Raw genomic sequence first — 20,253 nt, 5'->3', positions numbered from 1 at the left:
GGTCTCTGCGAACGGCTTTCCTGTACGTTCTCAGATGTTGTCAGTTCTTTTGTGTGTGTGTGTGTCTTATTCTTGTTGTTGTTGTCCCTTCCGTCACCCATCTCTCGAAAGTTCCTCGGTGATTTTTGGGTTGTTGTTTTTTTTTTTCTTTGTTTGTTTGGGGGTTTTTTTCAAGGCCAACTGATCTTGTTATTTGATTGAAAACTACGTCAGTTCGTCCAAATTGAACATAAAAAAAACGTAAACGGATATCAAAGACAGGAACGCCGATTTTTTTTTTTTTTTTTTTTTTTTTTTTTTTGCAAGCTCGATCGACCAACTCTACAGCCGTCATTTCCTTTTCCATGTAACATCAGTTTTCGCTGTCTGGCTGACACAAAGACAGGGAGACGCTCTACGTCATTCATCAAATTTCGTCATAAGTGACATTTTTTTTTCATGACGTGTTGCATCCGTGTCACAATTCTGAAGCATTGAAAACATGAACGTTTTATTGAAAAGTTACTCGAATTCGACCATCACTTTCGTCTTTTGCACTGTTACTGTCTTCAGAGAGGTGACGGCTTGTTTTCCGTTATCACTCACCTTCCAGGCTTTGATTTCTATACCGCTTGAGAAAATGTCAACGTTAACGATTACCACACACACACACACACACACACGCACACACACATAGGCACCATACACACCTGCGCGCGCGCGCATTACACACACACACACACACACACACAAACACACGTATGCGTGCTCGCAACTGAAACAGGATTGTCGCAAAGACTGACTTTAAAGCGCGAACACGCGTCAAAACTTTGCAAATACTTTCTATGTGAAAAAAAAACAAAAAAAAAAAAAAAACGGTCTTCATTTTCTTGTAAAGGGATGCATGGTTCGGGGCTCCAAAATCCATTACATTCATTCCGTTCTCTAGACTTCTTCAAACTTTGTCGTACGTTGAGGGAGGATGGGGGAGCGGGGCTGGGGGGGGGGGGGGGGGGAGGGGCGAAAGAAAAAAAAAAGCAACCATATATTTTTACCATTGTTCGTCGAATGTTTTGTACGAGTGTCACTGTTGTGTCTAAAGGTCGCCTTTGTCGAGCCTGCAACCGTCTGACGTGTTTTTTTCTTTTTTGTTTTGTGTGTGTGTGTTTTGTTTTGTTTAGTTTTTTTTCTGGCCCGTAATTGTGTTCTGGGTTTCAGCTGAAAAGAAACTTTTTTTTTTCTTTCTGGTGTTCCATGGTTCAGTTGACACCCAACCGAAATGAACGGAAGAAAATCCCGTAACTTACTGACCACTCTCTGTGTGTGTGTGTGTGTGTGCGTGTGTGTGACATCAACTTGTCATTAGGTTGTGAATTATTTTAGTTCGAAAACAAAACACCGTTTCAATTATTAAAAATAAATACATAAATAAAATGAAATAAATATTAAAAAAGAAGAAGAGAAAAGGTTTTCAATTAAATAAAATTTGATCGAGAACACTCCAAACTGAGTTACTGTAAGTTATATTGAACAGTTAAGTGTTCCTGAAGCCTTACATGTCAACACGAGCTGTGTTTTTCATTTGTTTCGCTTTTTTTTTTTTTTTTTTTTTTTTTGGTTGTTTTTGTGTTTACCTTTGGCCTACCTTTCCCCACTCTGTGTGTCTCGAGAGACAGAGAGAGAGAGAGCGAAGGGGGGATGGGGGGATGGACAAACGTAGATTAACGTTTCCTTTTAAACAAAAAACGGACAGGAAGCACCCAGAAAATAAAAAGCTACACGCTAAGAAGCCCTAACAATTATAAGATTTTTTCCTTTTTCTAAATCTCCCGGGGAAGGAAACCAGAGACTGATAACATTTCTCAGTATCCGCCGTCTAACACACGTCTTCCACGAGTAATCAAAGAGACCCGCCGGTCCTGTGCCAACACTGGGAGAAGTTTACTTACGTCACGTGGAGATCCCCCTCAGCTCAGCACCTGCCGACAAGCACCTGCGGCGGGATCCGGCCTTTCAAACTGGGGATAAAGCTTGTGATGTAAAAATACTGACAACTTCTGTTCAGATAACGGATGCAACAATAACCTCGTCACCTGCTGAATGCGCTCTTCACGTCAAAGAATGAGAAAGAGAGAGAAAGAAGAGAAAGAGAGAGTGGTTGGAGGGAGGGTGGGGGTGGAGGGAGGGATAGTGGGGTGGGTGGGGGAACTCAAAACGCAAGAGCGCGCGCAAAGCTGGCAATGCTTGCAGAATTAGTTATTGATTGGGAAATCGTGTCACAAAACGTCGTTGTTGTTTTTTTGCTGAAGATGTGTGATCTCGAATTGCTGGGCACTGATTTGGTCAGATGGCTCAAACAGATCTCATTTCTTCAATGAGTGTGTGTGTGTGTGTCTGTGTGCGTGTACATGTGCATGGTTACCTGAGTAAGTATGCGTGTGTGGGGTGGGAGTGGGGAAGAATTGTGTCTGTGCATGCATGCGTGCATCATAGCTTAGGGAATTCTTGATCACCAACAAATCAATGATTGCATATACATTTTTTGGTAATAATGAAAACTTGCGTTTTGATTCTCTTTTTGTAACTTAGCTGTGGCTTTGATAAAGACTGACAAAAGACAAGGCAAGAAAACTGGTTGCCATCACAACTCCATCAGTTTTTAAGGTGAGAAAAGTTTTCTGGCACTCAACTAACTTCAGCTGCTTTACAAAAAAAAACCAACAAAAACCACACACAAAAACAACAACAATAAAGCATATTTTCAATCAGGTAAACAACCCGATGCTTACCTCAGACTTACCACAAGGGCATGACACAAAGTCAAAATACATCAGCAAGAACGACGACTAACCCTGTGAAGATGATGGAAAACTGATGGTGTCAGCACTACACAATATATTCTGAGATGACTGCTTTCCCTACTTTACATCCCCAACTAAAGATTATTTGTGACTCTGAGAGGAAGGAACTGCACATGAATGAAAAAGAAAGACAGAAAGACAGAAGAAGAAACTTTCTTAAGTCAGGGAATTAACTGGTGACAGAAAAAACTAGTTCACCGCACTGGTGGGGAAATACCAGAGGTCATGCACTCATATGCACAAGATCAGTGGCACTCAGATCCAACAATTTTATCCATCACACATTTTATCTGAAGCAGCCAGTCTGGTAGTGTAATGCATTCCAACCGCACAGACAGGGAGGGAAGAAGGGAAAGAAGGAGCGGACAAAGAGAAAGAAAGAGAGAGAGACAAAGATGGAGAGAGACCAGAACAAAATAGAGTATACACTAATCCCCTTCTCTGTCTTTTTGTGTCCTGAGATCTTTTTTTTTTAAGTCCACCCATCTATGGGGGAAAATATCCACAAACAAATTAACCTTTCCCTCCCCACTTTCCCTTAGCAAAAAAAGAAAAAGAAAGAAAAGAAAGCATTTGTGCAGACAAAGGAAAAAACCAAAACAAAAACAAACATCCAAGATGGTAGTTACTGTACTGAGTGGTGTGACACAAAGAGGTCTCTGCCATGTCCAAGTACTATTTTTTAAAGTGAACAATGAGTTACATCAAACAACTGTCTCTGTTCTCATAGCTTCTTCAACCAGTAATCATAATTCAAATCTTGGATCAAATCAGTTACGTGCAGTGTGTATGAACATAGGAATTTTCTTTCCTGGCTCCATAGTCCGAAGTCGTTCATACTGTGCAGTCTGTTTACACAAGAAAAATGACAAATATCATCTTCAAAATATCTATCAAAACAAAAAGCCTAACTGCTTAGGCCTAAGATGTTCCACAAGATTTAGAACTCTGTGAATGAAATCAGTGGACTAAAATCAACACATTCACAGTTTGATTTCCAATACAAACACTGATCAGATATTATTACTGGACTGTTCCAAGAAGTGTACAAACTGAATATGAAAGTTATTTTACACTTGTCTCAAATCTCAGGAAAAACTACTCGACCAATGTAAAACAGCAACACAGAACTTTGGTAGTGCTCAACAGCCTAACTCTACCTTGAAGTCATGTTTAAGTCTGTAAAATATATACACAGATTGGTACAAGTGTCTTTTGGGTTTTTTTGTTTTTTGTTTTTGTTTTGTTTTTGTTGTTTTTTTGGGTTTGTTTTTTTTTTTTATCAAAACTAAGTTCATTTTTGTCATCGACAAGATGTGATGATGATGAATGTAAATTGTCTTCTTTTTTCTTTTCTTTTTTTCTCATAAAAGCATGTACATTCTGGGAAACACTAAGACCCTGTGTACTTCATTGCAGTGTTTCTGTAGGCCTCATTGCAGGAATTGATAATTTATGGTAGGTTTGTTATTTTCGTTGTCTGATATTATGTCCCTTTTTTGTTGTTGCTTTTTTTCAAGGATTTTTTTTTTTTTAATCAAGGAAGCATAATATTCCATATTCTATTACTTTTTTTCAAGGAGTATTTTAAAATCCAGGAAGCATAATATTCCATATTCTATTGCATTGTAGTACTAGGTTCTTGTTTTATTATGTGATCTGGTGAGCAGAACTAGAGAAAATCAGCTGTTTGCGAGAGCCTGGAACAAAACAATGGAATATAATTCTACATGCTGTGATGCTCATCCTAACTGAATTATGCCACCAAATGGCTGTGACCAACTCATGTAAATCTATTCAATTTTGCAATCACCAATGAACCCCACTCCCCCACCACCACTCGGAAAAAAAAAAAATTATAAAAAAAAAAGTCACACATGCAGTGAAAACAATGTGGCCATATTTTATTCTGTCAAATATAACCTAAATTATATTTCAAAAGTGACTAAAATAAAACAGTTGAATATATGCATGTGTGTGTGTGTGTGTGTGTGTGTGCAAGTGAGTGAGTGAATGTGTGTGTGTGTGTGTGTGCGCGAGTGAGTGAGTGAATGTGTGTGTGTGTGTGAAGCAACTTAATTACAAATGACTTGGTTTTCACAACTGTATAAATAACATCATCATTATTGTTATCATTGTACACAACTTTCATTTCCTCCTTAAGAGTTCTTGGAGTGAAGGGAAATGGTAAAGCTGCCCTGAACCATTCATGTATATTCATGTGTATGCCATGCTAGAAAACAAAAACCTGCCCACTCAAATAATTACAATGAAAAATATCTTGTTTTCCCTAATTATCTTAAATTTAACTCTACCAATAACACATTTTCTTAATCACTATTATCAAGCCACTTCTAAACTTCCATGTCAACACCCCTTCCTCACTATACTTCCCTACCCCCAGCCCACCCCCAAAATGAAAAAAAGTGTCACAAGTATTTCATTTTTTTAATCTTTAAAATAGAATTTCAAAGGTGGACAAGTCTGATTCTTCCTCCATGATCTTAAGTTCATATTTCAACGAACTTTCAAACTCAGTCAGTATAACTTTTTCTTTTATTCAAACTCTGTTTTGAGTGTAGATATTTTTCTTAACGATGTTGACACGACCTTTAAATGAGATGCCACATTCTTGCTTCGAGAGTCACAGAGCTGTACTGGAACTGGGAGACAACCATCCTCTTTTGTCATTCTACAAGAAACAGTTTCGTCTGATAACTGGCAATGGAATCTTTTTCGCAAATAATCTTTCTTCACTGGTGTTCCCTCATTTAGACTATAAGCTATCTACTCTGACCTTTTCTGCAGTCAACGGATCTGGCCCCAAGTATTTTTCTGAACTCATCCATATCTATACCCCATCTCACCAGCTCCGTTCTTCCTCTGATACTCGACTTCTCAGGATACCTCATGTCAGAAGTAAGACCTATGGACACAGATCGTTTTCTTTTCAATCGCCAAAGACGTGGAACAAGCTCCCTGATAACCTCTGTCATTCTGATTCCCTCGCGTCCTTTAAATCTCGTCTCAAAACTCACCTTTTCCCTCAGCAATAAGTTCAATTGTGGCAGGTCCACTTCCTTTGCGTTAGCTGTGCTTGACTATGTGTGTGTACGTATGTATGTGTGCATAACTACATGCATGTATATGAATGTGTATTGTGTGTGCGTGTGTTTATGTAAGTTTGTGCCTGCCTATGTGTACATATGTGTTAGGGCAGCTGTTACTTACACATGTATGTTAAAATGTATGTATGCAGTGTGTGTGTGTGTGTGTGTGTGTGTGTGTGTGTGTAGTCACATTTTGGTGTGTGTATGTAACATAGATATAATGTTTTATGTTAACAAAAGCGTTTTTGTAAAGCACCAAGAGCAGATTTCTGGATAGTGTGCTACATAAGTATCCATTATTATTATTATTATTTATATGCATCTCTTTACCCCTGGTTCCTCTCAAAAAATCAGTAACACATCTGTTGTTTAAGCTTCCATCCCAACTGGGCTGAGAAATGCGACTTCCTCTTTCTCCAAATATTAGAAAATCATGGCTATCTTTTTTTCAAATTCCTTTCAAACAGATCAAATCATGATTCATGCCCTTTAAATTCAAATGGAAAAGGAGCATCACAGTCCGATTAGATCCTCACACAGCTCTGGTGTCTGGAGACTGACAGTCCAGTCTGACTAAAACCTGTGCTCAGAACTCGAGCAGGTTGGGCTTGGCAGTCCGGCTGCCTATCCTCACTTTGTTCACAGCTTTTGCACAGCTCTCCACACCGTCTCCTTCACAGCCACACTGGTGTGGACCCTCAGCTGTGCTGAGGTCTCCAGTCTCCTCAACATTTCCCTCAACACTTTCTGAGGTCGTCTGGCTGCTCCTGCCACAACCTCCTTTCCCACAACATCTGCTGCCAGTGGTGAAGGCAGCGGAGGAGGTGGTGGTGGTGGTGTCACTGTTGGGATCTTTTGCTGCTTCCTGTGCTGCCTGGCGAGCAAGTTCCTCTTCCCACTGCAACAGAGGCTCTGTCTGTGAATATCCCTCTCTTTTGAAACAACACATCACCTCAGATATGACAATCAAACAAGCTTACAAGCCTGGAGGAGAGTTGATTATGAAAAAGTAAGAGAGGAAAAGCATGATACATCTTCTCTTCTTTTTTTTTCTTCTTTTTTTTTAACACCTATCATGCATAAACCAAACGCCTAAACCAAAGTGCATGTGACACACATACACACGCATGTTAGAATTTATTAATTCATTTAGGTTGCTAAACTTATGAACATCAATAACATTCAAAAAAAATTTTTTTTAAACAACAACAAAAAAACAATTAGACATTATCTTTTGCAAACTTTCTTCTCTGCCAAAGGACCTTTTGTCAGCTGTCTGAAAATGCCTTCTGCCTTCTTGTGCATGAAACCATAGGAAGGTTGGTGGAATCAGGAGGGGAGGAACTGGCTGTCTTGAGATTCACCCTCCAGTGACTGGGAACTCCTGTCATAATCTATGCACTGTGCATAAAGCTTCACTTATATATATGTGTGTGTGTGTGTGTGTGTGTGTGTGTGTCCCTCACTCTTCATTTGCATGTTAGAATTCATTTAGGATGAAAAACCTATGAACGTCAATAACATGCAAAAGAGTTTGTTTTTGTTTTTGTTTTGTTTTTTTAACAAAAAAAACATTGAGACATTTTCTTTTGCAAACTTTCTTCTCTGCCAAAGTGACCTCACTTGTTTCAAAATGCCTAATTGCCTTCTTGTGTATGACTGGTGGAATCAGGAGGGGAGGTATAGGCTGTCTTGAGATTCACCATCCAATTACTGGGAGTTTCTGTCATTATTTCTGCACTGTGTAAAATGCTTCACTTATTTGTGTGTGTGTGTGTGTCTGTTTTCTCAATCTAATAAAATTGTATAGAAAAGCATGTACTTCATTTTCTTCTTACATGAAGGCTTTTCCAATGATAGAAAATAATGCTTTTCCTGAAATAGCCCTTAGCTTAGACCTGATAAAAAGTACATCAATAGTGAACCATACAGTAAAATTAGCAAAAATCAACTGTCAAAGAGTGAATAGGAACTGAGAAAAGTCAGAATACATTCACAAGATCTGAACACATATGAAGAATATCCCTTAGGCCTCCAAAATTCCAGAACTGAAAAATAGATAAATAAATAAAAATAGCTTTCTTCAAGCATACTCTTGTCAACAATTTGATAAAACTTACTTTATCCACCAGCAAACTGGCTCAAGCCAAAAACCTGCCCCACCTATTGTTATTCAGAGTTGTTGTTTTTTTTTAAAGTGCTTTCTCCAACATAACGTAAAATAAACTAAAATGCTTAATTTCAAACTGGCATCCAAACCACATATTCCAAGGGAAATAACCTGTCACAAAACTGAAAGACATTTCACGCAAATTCTCTCCCCAGACAAAACCGGCTATTTTTCTTTCCTCTGGCGTATAGCTCAATCACAACAAAACTCCATTTTTTATAAAGGCAGGTTTGCCAAACTCTGCAAAAAATCCTTCAACATCCACTTTCTGAACATGGCTTTGCCAGTACAGCCACGTCCTTACAATGCTCACCTATCATTTTACAAATTTACCAGTAGTTCTGTTGACATTACGGCTACAGTTTCAGTTTCTCAAGGATACGTCCATTTGTTCGGACAAACCCATATTAGCTACACCACATCTGCCAGGCAGATATAGATGCCTGACAGCAGTATAACCCAACACACTAGTCAGGCCTTGAGTGCATGCATGTATATTCGTGTACCTATCTGAGTGGATTTTTTCCTACAGAATTTTAGCAGAGGACAAATCCTCCGTTGCCATGGTTTCTTTTTCACTGTGTCAAATGCGTGCTGCATGCTGCACAAGGGGGCTTTGCTTTATCGTCCCATCCGAATGAATAGATGCTGAGTCTGATTTTCCAGTCAAACTTGGGAGAAAGGGCAAGGGCGGGATTCAAACCCAGACCCTCACAGACACTGAACTGGCAGATAAGCATCTTTTCCATTCCTCCTTTGGGCTGCAAACATGCACCAGCAGAGAGGACACAGACTGAGGTTTCCCCCTTTCTGTCCTCTTGTAAACCTGGTTACTATTCACTGTGTTCTTGCTGCTCTGCTCCATCTTCTTCATCACTCTCACTCATTCGCTTCTAACGGCTAGCTATCTTTTCAGCTGAGCACTCCTTCTTCGTTACTTTGGCTCTTCCATTGCTGGTTATGGTCTTGTGCATAATGCACACACAGCGTTAGAACTTCCTATCCCCTGTCTGGTTTTCCCATCCACAAAAAGGTGTTTATTTCCCTTAATATGCAGTCCACAGCCACAACATCCAGAAAGGTTATCAGTTTTCTTTTGTTATCCCATAGCAAATACTGTTATTTCACAATAGTAGGCAGATGTCTTTCTAAATAATCAAATATTCTATATCAAACTAGCTGTCAATGCTAGTATATAAAAAAAAAATTGTCAAAGCTAGTCAAAAAATCTTTTCAAAAACAAAAAATATACTAAAAAAAAAACACCCACAACCACAACCTCCCCACCAGTAAAAAACAAGTCATAATTCCCAAATTAAAGCATAACTTTATTATTTCTTTGGAAAATGTGTTTCTCAACTTACCAAACGCCTCTCCTTGTGTGTTTTACCTATACCTAGTCTGGAACAAAAAAAGATCAGTATAAGTAAAAAGCACTGGGAGAAATACAATCAGTCAAGACACCAAGATAAATATGATTAGTCCAAGACATCACTGAATCAAACCAACTAACAAAGAATACTGTAAAACATCGACCTGTGGCACAGTCAAGACACCAAGATAAATATGATCTGTCAAGACATTATTGAATCAAACCAACTAACAAAGAATACTGTAAAACATCGACCTGTGGCACAGTCAAGACACCAAGATAAATATGATCTGTCAAGACATTATTGAATCAAACCAACTAACAAAGAATACTGTAAAACATCGATCTGTGGCACAGTCAAGACACCAAGATAAATATGATCCGTCAAGACATTATTGAATCAAACCAACTAACAAAGAATACTGTAAAACATCAATCTGTGGCACAGTCAAGACACCAAGATAAATATGATCCGTCAAGACATTACTGAATCAAACCAACTAACAAAGAATACTGTAAAACATCAATCTGTGCCACAGTCAAGACACCAAGATAAATATGATCAGTCCAAGACATCACTGAATCAAACCAACTAACAAAGAATACTGTAAAACATCAATCTGTGGCACAGTCAAGACACCAAGATAAATATGATCAGTCCAAGACATCAGTGATTCAAACCAACTAACAAAGAATACTGTAAAACATCAATCTGTGGCACAGCACTAGAAAGCACTTTCAAAACATAAAACTTGCATCGAACCCTAGTATATTCAAGTAGCTTCTTGACGATAACAATGTTTGTCCCCACCCTCACCCCCACCTCCTTCCATAAAAAAAAACAAGAGAGGCAAGGCCTTCAAGACTCACTTGTGATACACTTCAAAAAAAAATCCAAGCTTTTTATGTATTGAGTATAATTTCAAAATGTAATGTTTAAGATGAGAATGATCAGTTTAAAGCAAATTAAGTCCCCTAGTATTAATTAAAGATTAATTTCCCCTTTTTTACCCTCTGCACCAAAACGTTTGCAAAATAAATAAAACTTCCAAGCTTAGCAAAAGAAGTTCCTGTTTGAACAAAAACTGATAATAATGACTGCTCTTGTTGTTGGGTCAGAATATCAGATCAAAGTGCCAAGTTCAGAGAATACAAAAAATATAAGAGTAAATGCAGTTTGCATATAATTAGGCTTCATTTTTTATTTTTTATGCCCATCCCAGAGGTGCAATATTGTTTTAAACAAGATGACTGGAAAGAACTGAATTTTTCCTATTTTTATGCCTAATTTGGTGTCAACTGACAAAGTATTTGCAGAGAAAATGTCAATGTTAAAGTTTACCACGGACACACAGACACACACACACAGACAACCGAACACCGGGTTAAAACATAGACTCACTTTGTTTACACAAGTGAGTCAAAAAAAAAAAAAAACTGAAAATATGTCATTAATTACATTATGTATGCAAAGACAAAAACAGGTATCATATGTTTCAACATTTACACAAACATCGTGAAAAAGATCATCATTTGGAGAACTATTTGTACAACTCTCAGAATCAACGAAGCAAATGGCAGGTCTCTTTTCAGTCCATACACCACCTGAACTAACATATGCATTCCTGTTTTCACATGAAAAAGATTTTTTTTTTTCTAATCTTCCATAAAAAGCTGCAACAGCCAAACATCCCAATCTACTTTTAAAAAATGTTTTATTCAATCTCATTTACATAGCAATTTTTTTGTTCCTGCAGTTACACAATACGTGATAATCAATCACTCTATGTAAAATTTGGCCATGTACACTAACACCAACTGTAACTAATAAAACAGACAAAGGCAAAAAATGTTTCTCACCACTTATCGTCAATATCTGATCTCAGACTTTCGAAATAACCTTCTCCCATTTACACATCCTTGCTGTCAACATGGAGGTTTTTTCTCCTCCTGGAAAACACTATGGCTTCCAGTCTAAATCAACATTGTGTGTCCAGTTACTTCCCAGAAAAATGTATCAATGTATCTCAGTTTTTGATTAATGTGAAAGACTGGGAAAAATAGAAAAGATAGTCATAAGTAACGTTCTTGCAAATTTAACATCAATTTTTTTTATTGTTCAAGGGTTTGTGAGATTATAAGTAAATAACATATTAGTCTGCTATGCTTAACGCTAAAACACTGTGGCATACTCCCACATACAACATTAAACATCTCATGTGGTGTGATGGCCTAGAGGTAACGCGTTCGCCTAGGAAGCGAGAGAATCTGAGTGCGCTGGTTCGAATCACGGCTCAGCCACCGATGTTTTCTCCCCCTCTACTAGACCTTGAGTGGTGATCTGGATGCTAGTCATTCGGATGAGATGATAAACCGAGGTCCCGTGTGCAGCATGCACGTAGCGCACGTAACAGAACCCACGGCAACAAAAGGGTTGTTCCCGGCAAAATTCTGTAGAAAAATCCACTTCGATAGAAAAAACAAATAAAACTGCACGCAGGAAAAAATACCCAAAAAAATGGGTGGCGCTGTAGTGTAGCGACGCACTCTCCCTGAGGAGAGCAGCCCGAATTTCACACAGAGAAATCTGTTGTGATAAAAGAAATACAAAATACAAAAAATGCAAATACAAAAACTATTTGACACTTGTACCTGGGTCGTCCCTTGTTCAGTCCTTCCAGCATGACACAAGCTTTGCACAGCTCATTGCTGGAGATGTAGCCGCAGCGGGTACATGTAGCTGGAACAAGAACCATGACGTATCTACCATGCAACAACATGATGACATTTCTCATTTCATCCGTTAGCCACAGCTGGGTACATGTAGCTGGAACAAGAACCATGACGTATCTACCATTCAACAACATGATGACATTTCTCATTTCATCTCTTAGCCGCAGCGGGTACATGTAGCTGGAACAAGAACCATGATGTATCTACCATGCAACAACATGATGATATTTCTCATTTCATCTCTTAGCCACAGCTGGTACATGTAGCTGGAACAAAACCATGACATATCTACCCAGCAACAAAACGAAGACATTGCTCATTTCAAACATTCCCAACACACGCCACACACAATACACGCTCCTCTTTCTTATTCTGCCAAAATCAGGCAGACTCTCATGAAGAGATAATCAGTCTTCTGCACATTACCTGTGTATAAATACTGGTCTGATCTGCATCTCAAAAACCACATAATTACTCTACTTGAAATAACTGAGAAAAAGCAGCCATCCACTGATTATCAAAGCATGCATGTGAAAATGTGTGCATTAGTGTGTTTGCGTGTGTGTGTGTGTGTGAAATTGGTGTGGGTGGGTGAGTGTGGGTGTGGGTGGGTGTGGGTGTGGGTGTGAAGGGTGGGGGTGGGAGGGGGGGGGGGTTATGAATGTTTGTGAGTGAAAGGAAACAGTAACTACAAGGTGGTGCGGAGGAGGCAACTAAAGTGGACTGTTGCAGACAAGAACAGCAAATCAGAACCGCTTTTGCTTCAATGTTGTCCTAAAGAATGAATGCTAGTGAAGACGCAAACAATCTGCTACCCAGAAGCTGATTCAGTCCAAGACACAGACCTCAAGAGGAATCTGTGCATCCACATCCCAACACACTGAGAGTACCTGTCCACCATTAGACTGATGACGCAGCAAGTGCAGGCTGAGGCTGACTCCCCTTGACAAAACAATGAGAGAAACTAAACCCAAGGGACTTAACACTTTCAGTACTGGAGGATAGGCTGATGCAGTTACTTCCCAAATACTGCAAGAAGTGTCCCCCAAACCTGGCTGGATCATAGCAGACTTGGTGAACTGACAACTGCTCAGAGCATATCCGGCAATGAAAAGCAGTCTTGGGCAGATTATATCAATGCAATGAGTAGCCATACTTAAATCAATGAGTACTGAGTGGCTGGAACAGGATCTGACAATGCCCATAAAAATATTTCATGGCGTTTCAACCACACTAAAAGCAACGAAAATCTGCAATTCAATTTCTAATAAAACAGTGACCAAATGATTACTGACACAGAATGCTATTTTCTAGCAATGTTTCAGAGGCAAATCTGTAGGTGCTTTAACATAACAATTAACTCCTCTTTCGATCTGTCGACTTATTTCCATGACTCGAATATGTGAAGCCTAGTTGCAGTTTCTAAAGGAGGTGTCACTCTGTTTGGACAAGTCCAAATATTCTACACCACATCTGCTAGGCAGATGCCTGACCAGCAGCATAGCCCAACGCGCTTAGCCAGGCCTCGAGTTCAAGCCCATGTATATGTCTGTGTAGCTATAAGAGTGGATTTCTTCTACAGAATTTTGCCAGAGGACAACACTCTTTGTGCCATGGTTTCTTTTTCAGTGCACCAAGTGCATGCTACACACAGATCCTCAGTTTATCTTCTCATCTGAATGACTAAATGCTCATTCTGAATTTCCAGTCAAACTGGGAGAAAGGGCGAAAGTGGGATTTGAACCCATACCCTCACAGGTTCTGTATTGGCTGATGAGCATCGTAACCATTCTGCCACTTTCTTCCAAAGCCTACAAATGAGCTACAAGTAATTTCATCATAAATTATAATCAGGATCTTTTTATAGTTTCTGGCAAAGTTTCTTCAGTTCCCTCTCCATTTCCCCACCTATTTTCTTTGCCAAGCCTTTCATCCTCTGTTGTAGCAATATATGAGTATGTAGAACATTCAATCATTTGTAAGCAGATGTTGGCTTTCCGTAAACAGCAACTTACTCTGCACAGGCATGCGAACATCCTTTTTCACACACAGGCTTTCTCCGCTGTGAATGATGTCTGCAACAGAGTAAACAAAACAAACAGATTAACTTCACGAACATAAGTGAAAACCAGTGTGTGTTGTCAATGTTGTGAGGTGTACTTTCTTACTCAGCATTTGTTCTATTTTTTTCTATTTCACAAAGCAAGAAGCATTATTTTTCGCTATTTCATTCATTACTTTTTCCATAACTGTGTCCAGCTGATCTCCTTGTGTCCAGTTCTCTTGCCTGTTTCTTGGTGGTGGTAGGTTTTTTTGTTTGTTTTTTTTGGGGGTGGGTGGGGGTTTGGTTGTTGCTCCTCCCTGTGGAAAAAGACTTTCATCTTCTTGCATTAACTCTGGCTGAAACCTGCCATCCAGTAATCAGCATGGTACAGTAATGTCCACAGCAGCCCACCTCACCTGCAGCACACGCTGGGCTGAAACTTTCATCATGTTGTTTGTGATCCCTTATGCCAGTGACTGAGCACTGCAAACAGCAACTAGTAGATTTGAGGCAAAGAAATGAACTTGATTATCAACAGCACATATACCTTTCCACACTTAAGTTGTTTTCCATGAAAAAAAAAATCAGAAGAAACATGGATACTGGGAAGAATTCCAAAATATACAAATGCTAAAGGGTTAACCAAAGGAAGAAATAAAGACGAGTGAAACTTATTGTAGAACACCTTACCAATGATTGAACTTGGTTGTATCCTCTCCAAATCTTTGATGTAGGTCCTGGCAAATCCTCTGTATGCATTGGGAGAGTAAATACACTCAGTGGAGAAATAGGTCAAGTTCTTGTGGAAAGCATACCTGAAATCATAAAACACAGGTGAATTGGATACAGAGTACAGCTAACAAATCACGGGATCAATTCAAACTTTCAAAAATAATATGTCCAACTTATTACACATCCCTACCAAACCCATCATTTTAAATATTTATAGATATACAGTATATGTAAAAAATCAAAATTTCCCTTCTTCTTCTTTGTGGGCTGCAACTCCCATGTTCACTCATATGTACGCAAGTGGGCTTTCATGTGTATGACCGTTTCTACCCTGTCATGTAGGCAACCGTATTCTGTTTTCTGGGGTGTGCATGCTGGGTATGTCCCTGTTTCCATAACCCACTGAACGCTGTCATGGATTACAGGATATCTAAAGTGTGTATCTGATCTTCAGCTTGTATATACACATGAAGGGGGTTCAGGCACACGCAGCTCTGCATATATGTTGACCTGGGGGATCGGAAAAATCTCCACCCTTCACCCACCAGGGTGAGTATGGCAGTCTGTCAGATGGAAAGTCCAACACATAAACCACTCGGCTATTGCGCCTGTCCAAAATTTACCCAAAACTGTAGCATGTCTTACTCAGCCAGTTACTTTTTTCAAAAGAATATAAGAATTCTTTGTCTCTGAATCTGAGCTCAACCAGGTATCGGAACTATAAATACAGGTTTAGCATTCACAAATTTTTCAAACAATATCTGAACTAAAAGAACAACACAGAAACACACAACATGAACCCGGAGGGAACAAAAAACAACATGAAAAAGAAAAAGAAGTGCAGAATGGTACTGTGGAGAAGAAGCAACTCAGAACTTGCTGTGTCATGGAAAGATAGGAAAAACAAAAGTACAATGTGTGGAAAGGATTAAGACATCAATATTGTTGTGGTTTTTTTTGGTTTTTTTCATTCAAATGTAACAGTTATTAAGAATATTAAAACATAATCACTTAACAATTTCAAATCAGAAACATTTGAAATACATACATATACATTGTTATTTCCAGCTAAGTTTTTCTTTATATATGTATGTATATATCATATATATCATATTATATATTATTATATAATACTATTTCTGCCAAAAATCTTTACTCAAAAGACAAACCAACCTTCTGTTTTCACTTTAAGTCCTTTGTTCTTATCAATGCACCTGTGTAAATGTTAGACGGTATTTCTTGGTGAGACAAAGTAACACAGTAACCCAGTTTTCTTTGTTTTCCTTACTCATATCACACTAGACCAAAAAGCATGAAGAATTCTGAAAAAGTTTAAGAACACTTTTTTGATGACTTTTCATATACTTCTTGTTCCCTTCCTCCCCATAAAACACTTGTTTGAAAGAAGCAGACAAAAAAGGACTCCCCCCCACTCCCCCCCCCTAAAATTACGTTTAATCTAACAGACTATACTGTGACCCAAGGTGCAGACTTTGGACGGGGTCTGATTCCATCCTGTGCAAACTGCGACCACGCTGAAGGGGAGAAAATGGAAGTAGATGTGGCTAGTTATCTCCCCCTGTACATTACCCCCCCTGTGCGTGCATGTTGACCACCATCTTCTGACGACATCTGGCCATGAACCGTTCAGCATACAGAAAAGAGAAGCTTGGAGGATGGGAGAACATTCAATGTGGGTCATGGTAAGTATGTTAAATGTAATTTTGCACACACAAAAGTCCTTTAAATTACACACACTATACCGTGAGGACTGTGACCCACAGGTGCAGAATGGCACAACAAGGTCGGGGGCTCAACTGACCCATTTTCTGGATGCAGAGATGGCTTGTGGACAACTACTGCTGAGAGTTTGAAAGAAGCAGACAAACTATATTTATTTTTCACCTCCTTCATGCCAACACTGCACTACACTGTCCGCTAAAGGTCGGAATTATGACAGTTTTAAAGGGGAAGAAGCCAGGAAGGACATATGGACAGAATCACCGAGACAAACATTCACATGACAAAGATGACACACTGACTGCCATACTCACATAACGATGTCCTTCTCATAAGTATACTTGAATGGCTTACACCTTGGCAAAGCTCCATCCATACCCTGCAAAGTCAGCAATAAAATCATGTACGAACACTTTATAATCTGAGCAGCAAACATAAAATCCAGGGTATACATATGTGGTAATCAATATACATTTATACTAGACAATAAACAGTGTCTTTTTCTACTGCACTCACTTTCAAAATATGATTTTTTTTTTTCATAAACACAAACAAAAAGCTATCCTTTTTTTCAATCTGTTCAGTGCCAGAGAATTTTCTTTAAAAATTTTTTTTTTAAAGTGCTCTCACTTTGCCAGGGAATTTCGAGGAATCAGGGGTAATAAAAAATCAATTCTAGCACAAAAGCTGTGGGAGATACTGAAAGAAAAAAAATGATTGTTTTTTTGTGAAGGGAAATGATTGAGGGTTCTGAATATGGGTTATTTTCCAGAATAGCTATTCAGGCATTTCAAAGTGAAAATAGTAATTTTTGTGCAACAATAATGTCTGTTTCCACCGCCTTAGAATGCCATTCAAATCAAAAACAAACAGAATACATCTGGGAATGGCATGCTTGTCATCAGTGTATATCCACAGATAAAAATATAACAGGATACATGCTTCTGGTAACAACCTCAACTCTTGCACACAAGTAAGCGAAAAACTGTCCCTACAATGACAAACACAGGTTCTATCAAAGGGTCAATCGTTCCTCTGAAACTGCGCAGTCAAGCTTTGTAACACCAAAGAACTTTACCCTACTGAGGGAGAAGCTCTTTGATAACACTCGCTCAACCAGTGCTGCACCTGGGCTGACAAAAACCATCTGCTGTGCATGTCAATTTGTTTCCACTACAACCAAGTCGGTCTTCTCATCAGTGACAATGTAAATAAATATTCAGCTAAACAGTCCATATCACTTTCAGAGAAAAAACATGAAGATGAGAAAAATTTGGCAAATTGAAGATATATAATTTGTCAAAATCACAAGAGAACGTGTACCAGTATCATATCTTCTAATTAGGAACATGCAACAGTTTGACACAGGTGGTGTATGAAAAAATAAGAACACATTTTTCCTGTCTATGGCAACACTTTGTGCAGGACATCAGCTAATGTCTTATAAGCACTGAACAGGTTAATACTCATAAAACTAATCACTAACATTTATAAAAGTCCACGAAGTACAAAGACATTTGTATTTATCAACATGATTAAGTTTATGATACTGGCACTTACCGTTGCAATAGCTGTGCACCTTCTCAGTCGAGCAATGTCTCCTCTGAGGACTGTAATGAACAAATAAATAATTTTCTTTTCAATCAAGACTTTTTTAAACACCATCATTGGTTACTACAAAATGGTATATTCACATCTGATGTGCCCAATATTCTTGTAAAGTGACAGATGAGATATGTAAACCAGGAAACCAAACATAACTAGTTTGTATCACACCCTAACTGTATACTAACAAAAAGTCTGCTGAATAAACAGTCTGTAGCCCTATGTGTATGAGTGTGTACTATGCGCATGCAAGGGTGTGCATGTGCACAAATATGATCACAAAATACCTGCATTTAAAAGGTAAATTCTATTACATCTTTGTGATTTCAAGTTTGCATACTGGCAGACCATTTCCGACAAAGATTCATGAAATATTTTTATTCACTGCATTAGTATGAGGTATTATATAATATTCAGATGTTTCCTACATACAACCTCAGTGTAATGTGAAAGCCTTCATAATGAATTTGAAGACGACGAAAGTGTTCTTGCTGTTTGTCCAATTTCTACGTGGCAACAACTGTCTTTTTTTGTCTTTTTCTTTTTTTACATTATAAAAAAAAAGATCTGTTCAGTCTCTTTTTCCTGTTTAGAAAAATAATTCTGCTCACAAACACTCAAAACCACACAGACGTTATACAAATACATAAGTAAAAATGCAAAGATACGTTTCAACTCTATTCTTTCAGGCTGGGGAAGTCCAGGAGGGTTTCTTCTGAAAATCAGCCGGGGCCCAGGGGCTGCTTCAGGCCCCTGGTGGGGTGTAGGGGCTGCTTCAGGCCCCTGGTGGGGCCCCTGGTGGGGTCCAGGGGCTGCTTCAGGCCCCTGTTGGGGTGCAGGGGCCGAAAACAAAATTAGTGATTTCTAAGAGGTTTTAGGGGCCTCTCCTCAAAACTGAAACAATAATTCACCGTTTCTTCTCTGTCCCCACCAAAATTGTTTTCCCTCTGATATCAACAGCTCTTTCGCTGAAAATAAGGGATCTGCTGAGAATTCCCATGCCGGTTTTTTTTTGTTTTTTTTACTATGAACGCTGAAGCTCAGAGCACAGTATTTGCTTTCACAGCACAAACTGAATATAATTATTATCACTGATAAAACTTTAATCTAGGGTTTCCCTTTTTTTTTGTAATGTAAACATGTAATCATCATCTCCTTTCAGTCTTACAGAGATGATCAATTATTTATTTACACACACAAAAATATATAAATATATTTAATTGGAGAGTTTGTGGAAGCCTGATTCACCTGAAAAAACACAGGTCACATAGTTACAGTCACTTTATGCAGAAGCACACTTGTCAGTCTGGCATCGCTGCATCAAACGGTGTATCTTTACGACTGTGACGCTTGAGATAGTTACAAATTCCAGTCATGTTTGCTTCTGTAAATTTCACTTCATCAGAAGGTAATCTACTTAAGACACTGTTTTTTTGTTTGTTTTATTGTTGTTGTTTTTTGTGTGTTAGTTTTTTTGTTGGTGTGTGTGTGTGTGTGTGTGTGTGTGTGTGTGTGTGTGTGTGTGTGCTTTTGTGCCTACCACAAATATACAGAAAATATGATTCAGAAAACACTGAATCCACAGTCTAAAGTATGATCACTGGCAGTTTACTGTACCATTCATGATGACTGTTTCTGCAATATCATCTGCATTGTGTCCTGCAAAAGGAAAGAAAGATATTATCCACTCAGCAGTTCTTGATTACTGACCAGCTAAACTTCAGAACATATATATTCAAGGACTGTTACACACTAATCGTTCAATAAAATGCTAATCACAAAACACATCCACGCTTAATCAGAACAAAATCTTCAGCTGAACAGTCCTTGTCACTTTCAGAGAAAAATGAAGATGAGTAAAATATGATAAATACAAGATTAATAATTTGTCAAAATCACAAGAAAAC

General features: G+C 38.6%; 1 protein-coding gene across 1 annotated transcript in view; it reads right to left on the bottom strand.

The window, feature by feature from the left end:
• Nucleotides 1-4,716: 4,716 nt before the first annotated feature.
• Nucleotides 4,717-20,253, bottom strand: part of LOC143282779 (cytoplasmic tRNA 2-thiolation protein 1-like) — a 36,861-nt gene continuing 21,324 nt past the window's right edge. The window contains exons 7-14 of the mRNA XM_076588544.1: nucleotides 19,964-20,005; nucleotides 18,302-18,351; nucleotides 17,056-17,120; nucleotides 14,960-15,084; nucleotides 14,241-14,300; nucleotides 12,145-12,232; nucleotides 9,485-9,521; nucleotides 4,717-6,848 (exon numbers count right to left, since the gene is read on the bottom strand). Of these exons, the coding sequence (XP_076444659.1) occupies nucleotides 6,537-6,848; nucleotides 9,485-9,521; nucleotides 12,145-12,232; nucleotides 14,241-14,300; nucleotides 14,960-15,084; nucleotides 17,056-17,120; nucleotides 18,302-18,351; nucleotides 19,964-20,005 (779 nt within the window). The 3' untranslated portion in view covers nucleotides 4,717-6,536. The remainder of the gene's footprint in view (nucleotides 6,849-9,484; nucleotides 9,522-12,144; nucleotides 12,233-14,240; nucleotides 14,301-14,959; nucleotides 15,085-17,055; nucleotides 17,121-18,301; nucleotides 18,352-19,963; nucleotides 20,006-20,253) is intronic.

This window comes from Babylonia areolata, chromosome 6 (genome assembly GCF_041734735.1).
Source record: "Babylonia areolata isolate BAREFJ2019XMU chromosome 6, ASM4173473v1, whole genome shotgun sequence".
Lineage (NCBI taxonomy): Eukaryota > Metazoa > Mollusca > Gastropoda > Neogastropoda > Buccinidae > Babylonia > Babylonia areolata.
Note: the sequence above shows the minus strand (reverse complement) of the source record. Positions and strands in the feature narration are given on the sequence as shown.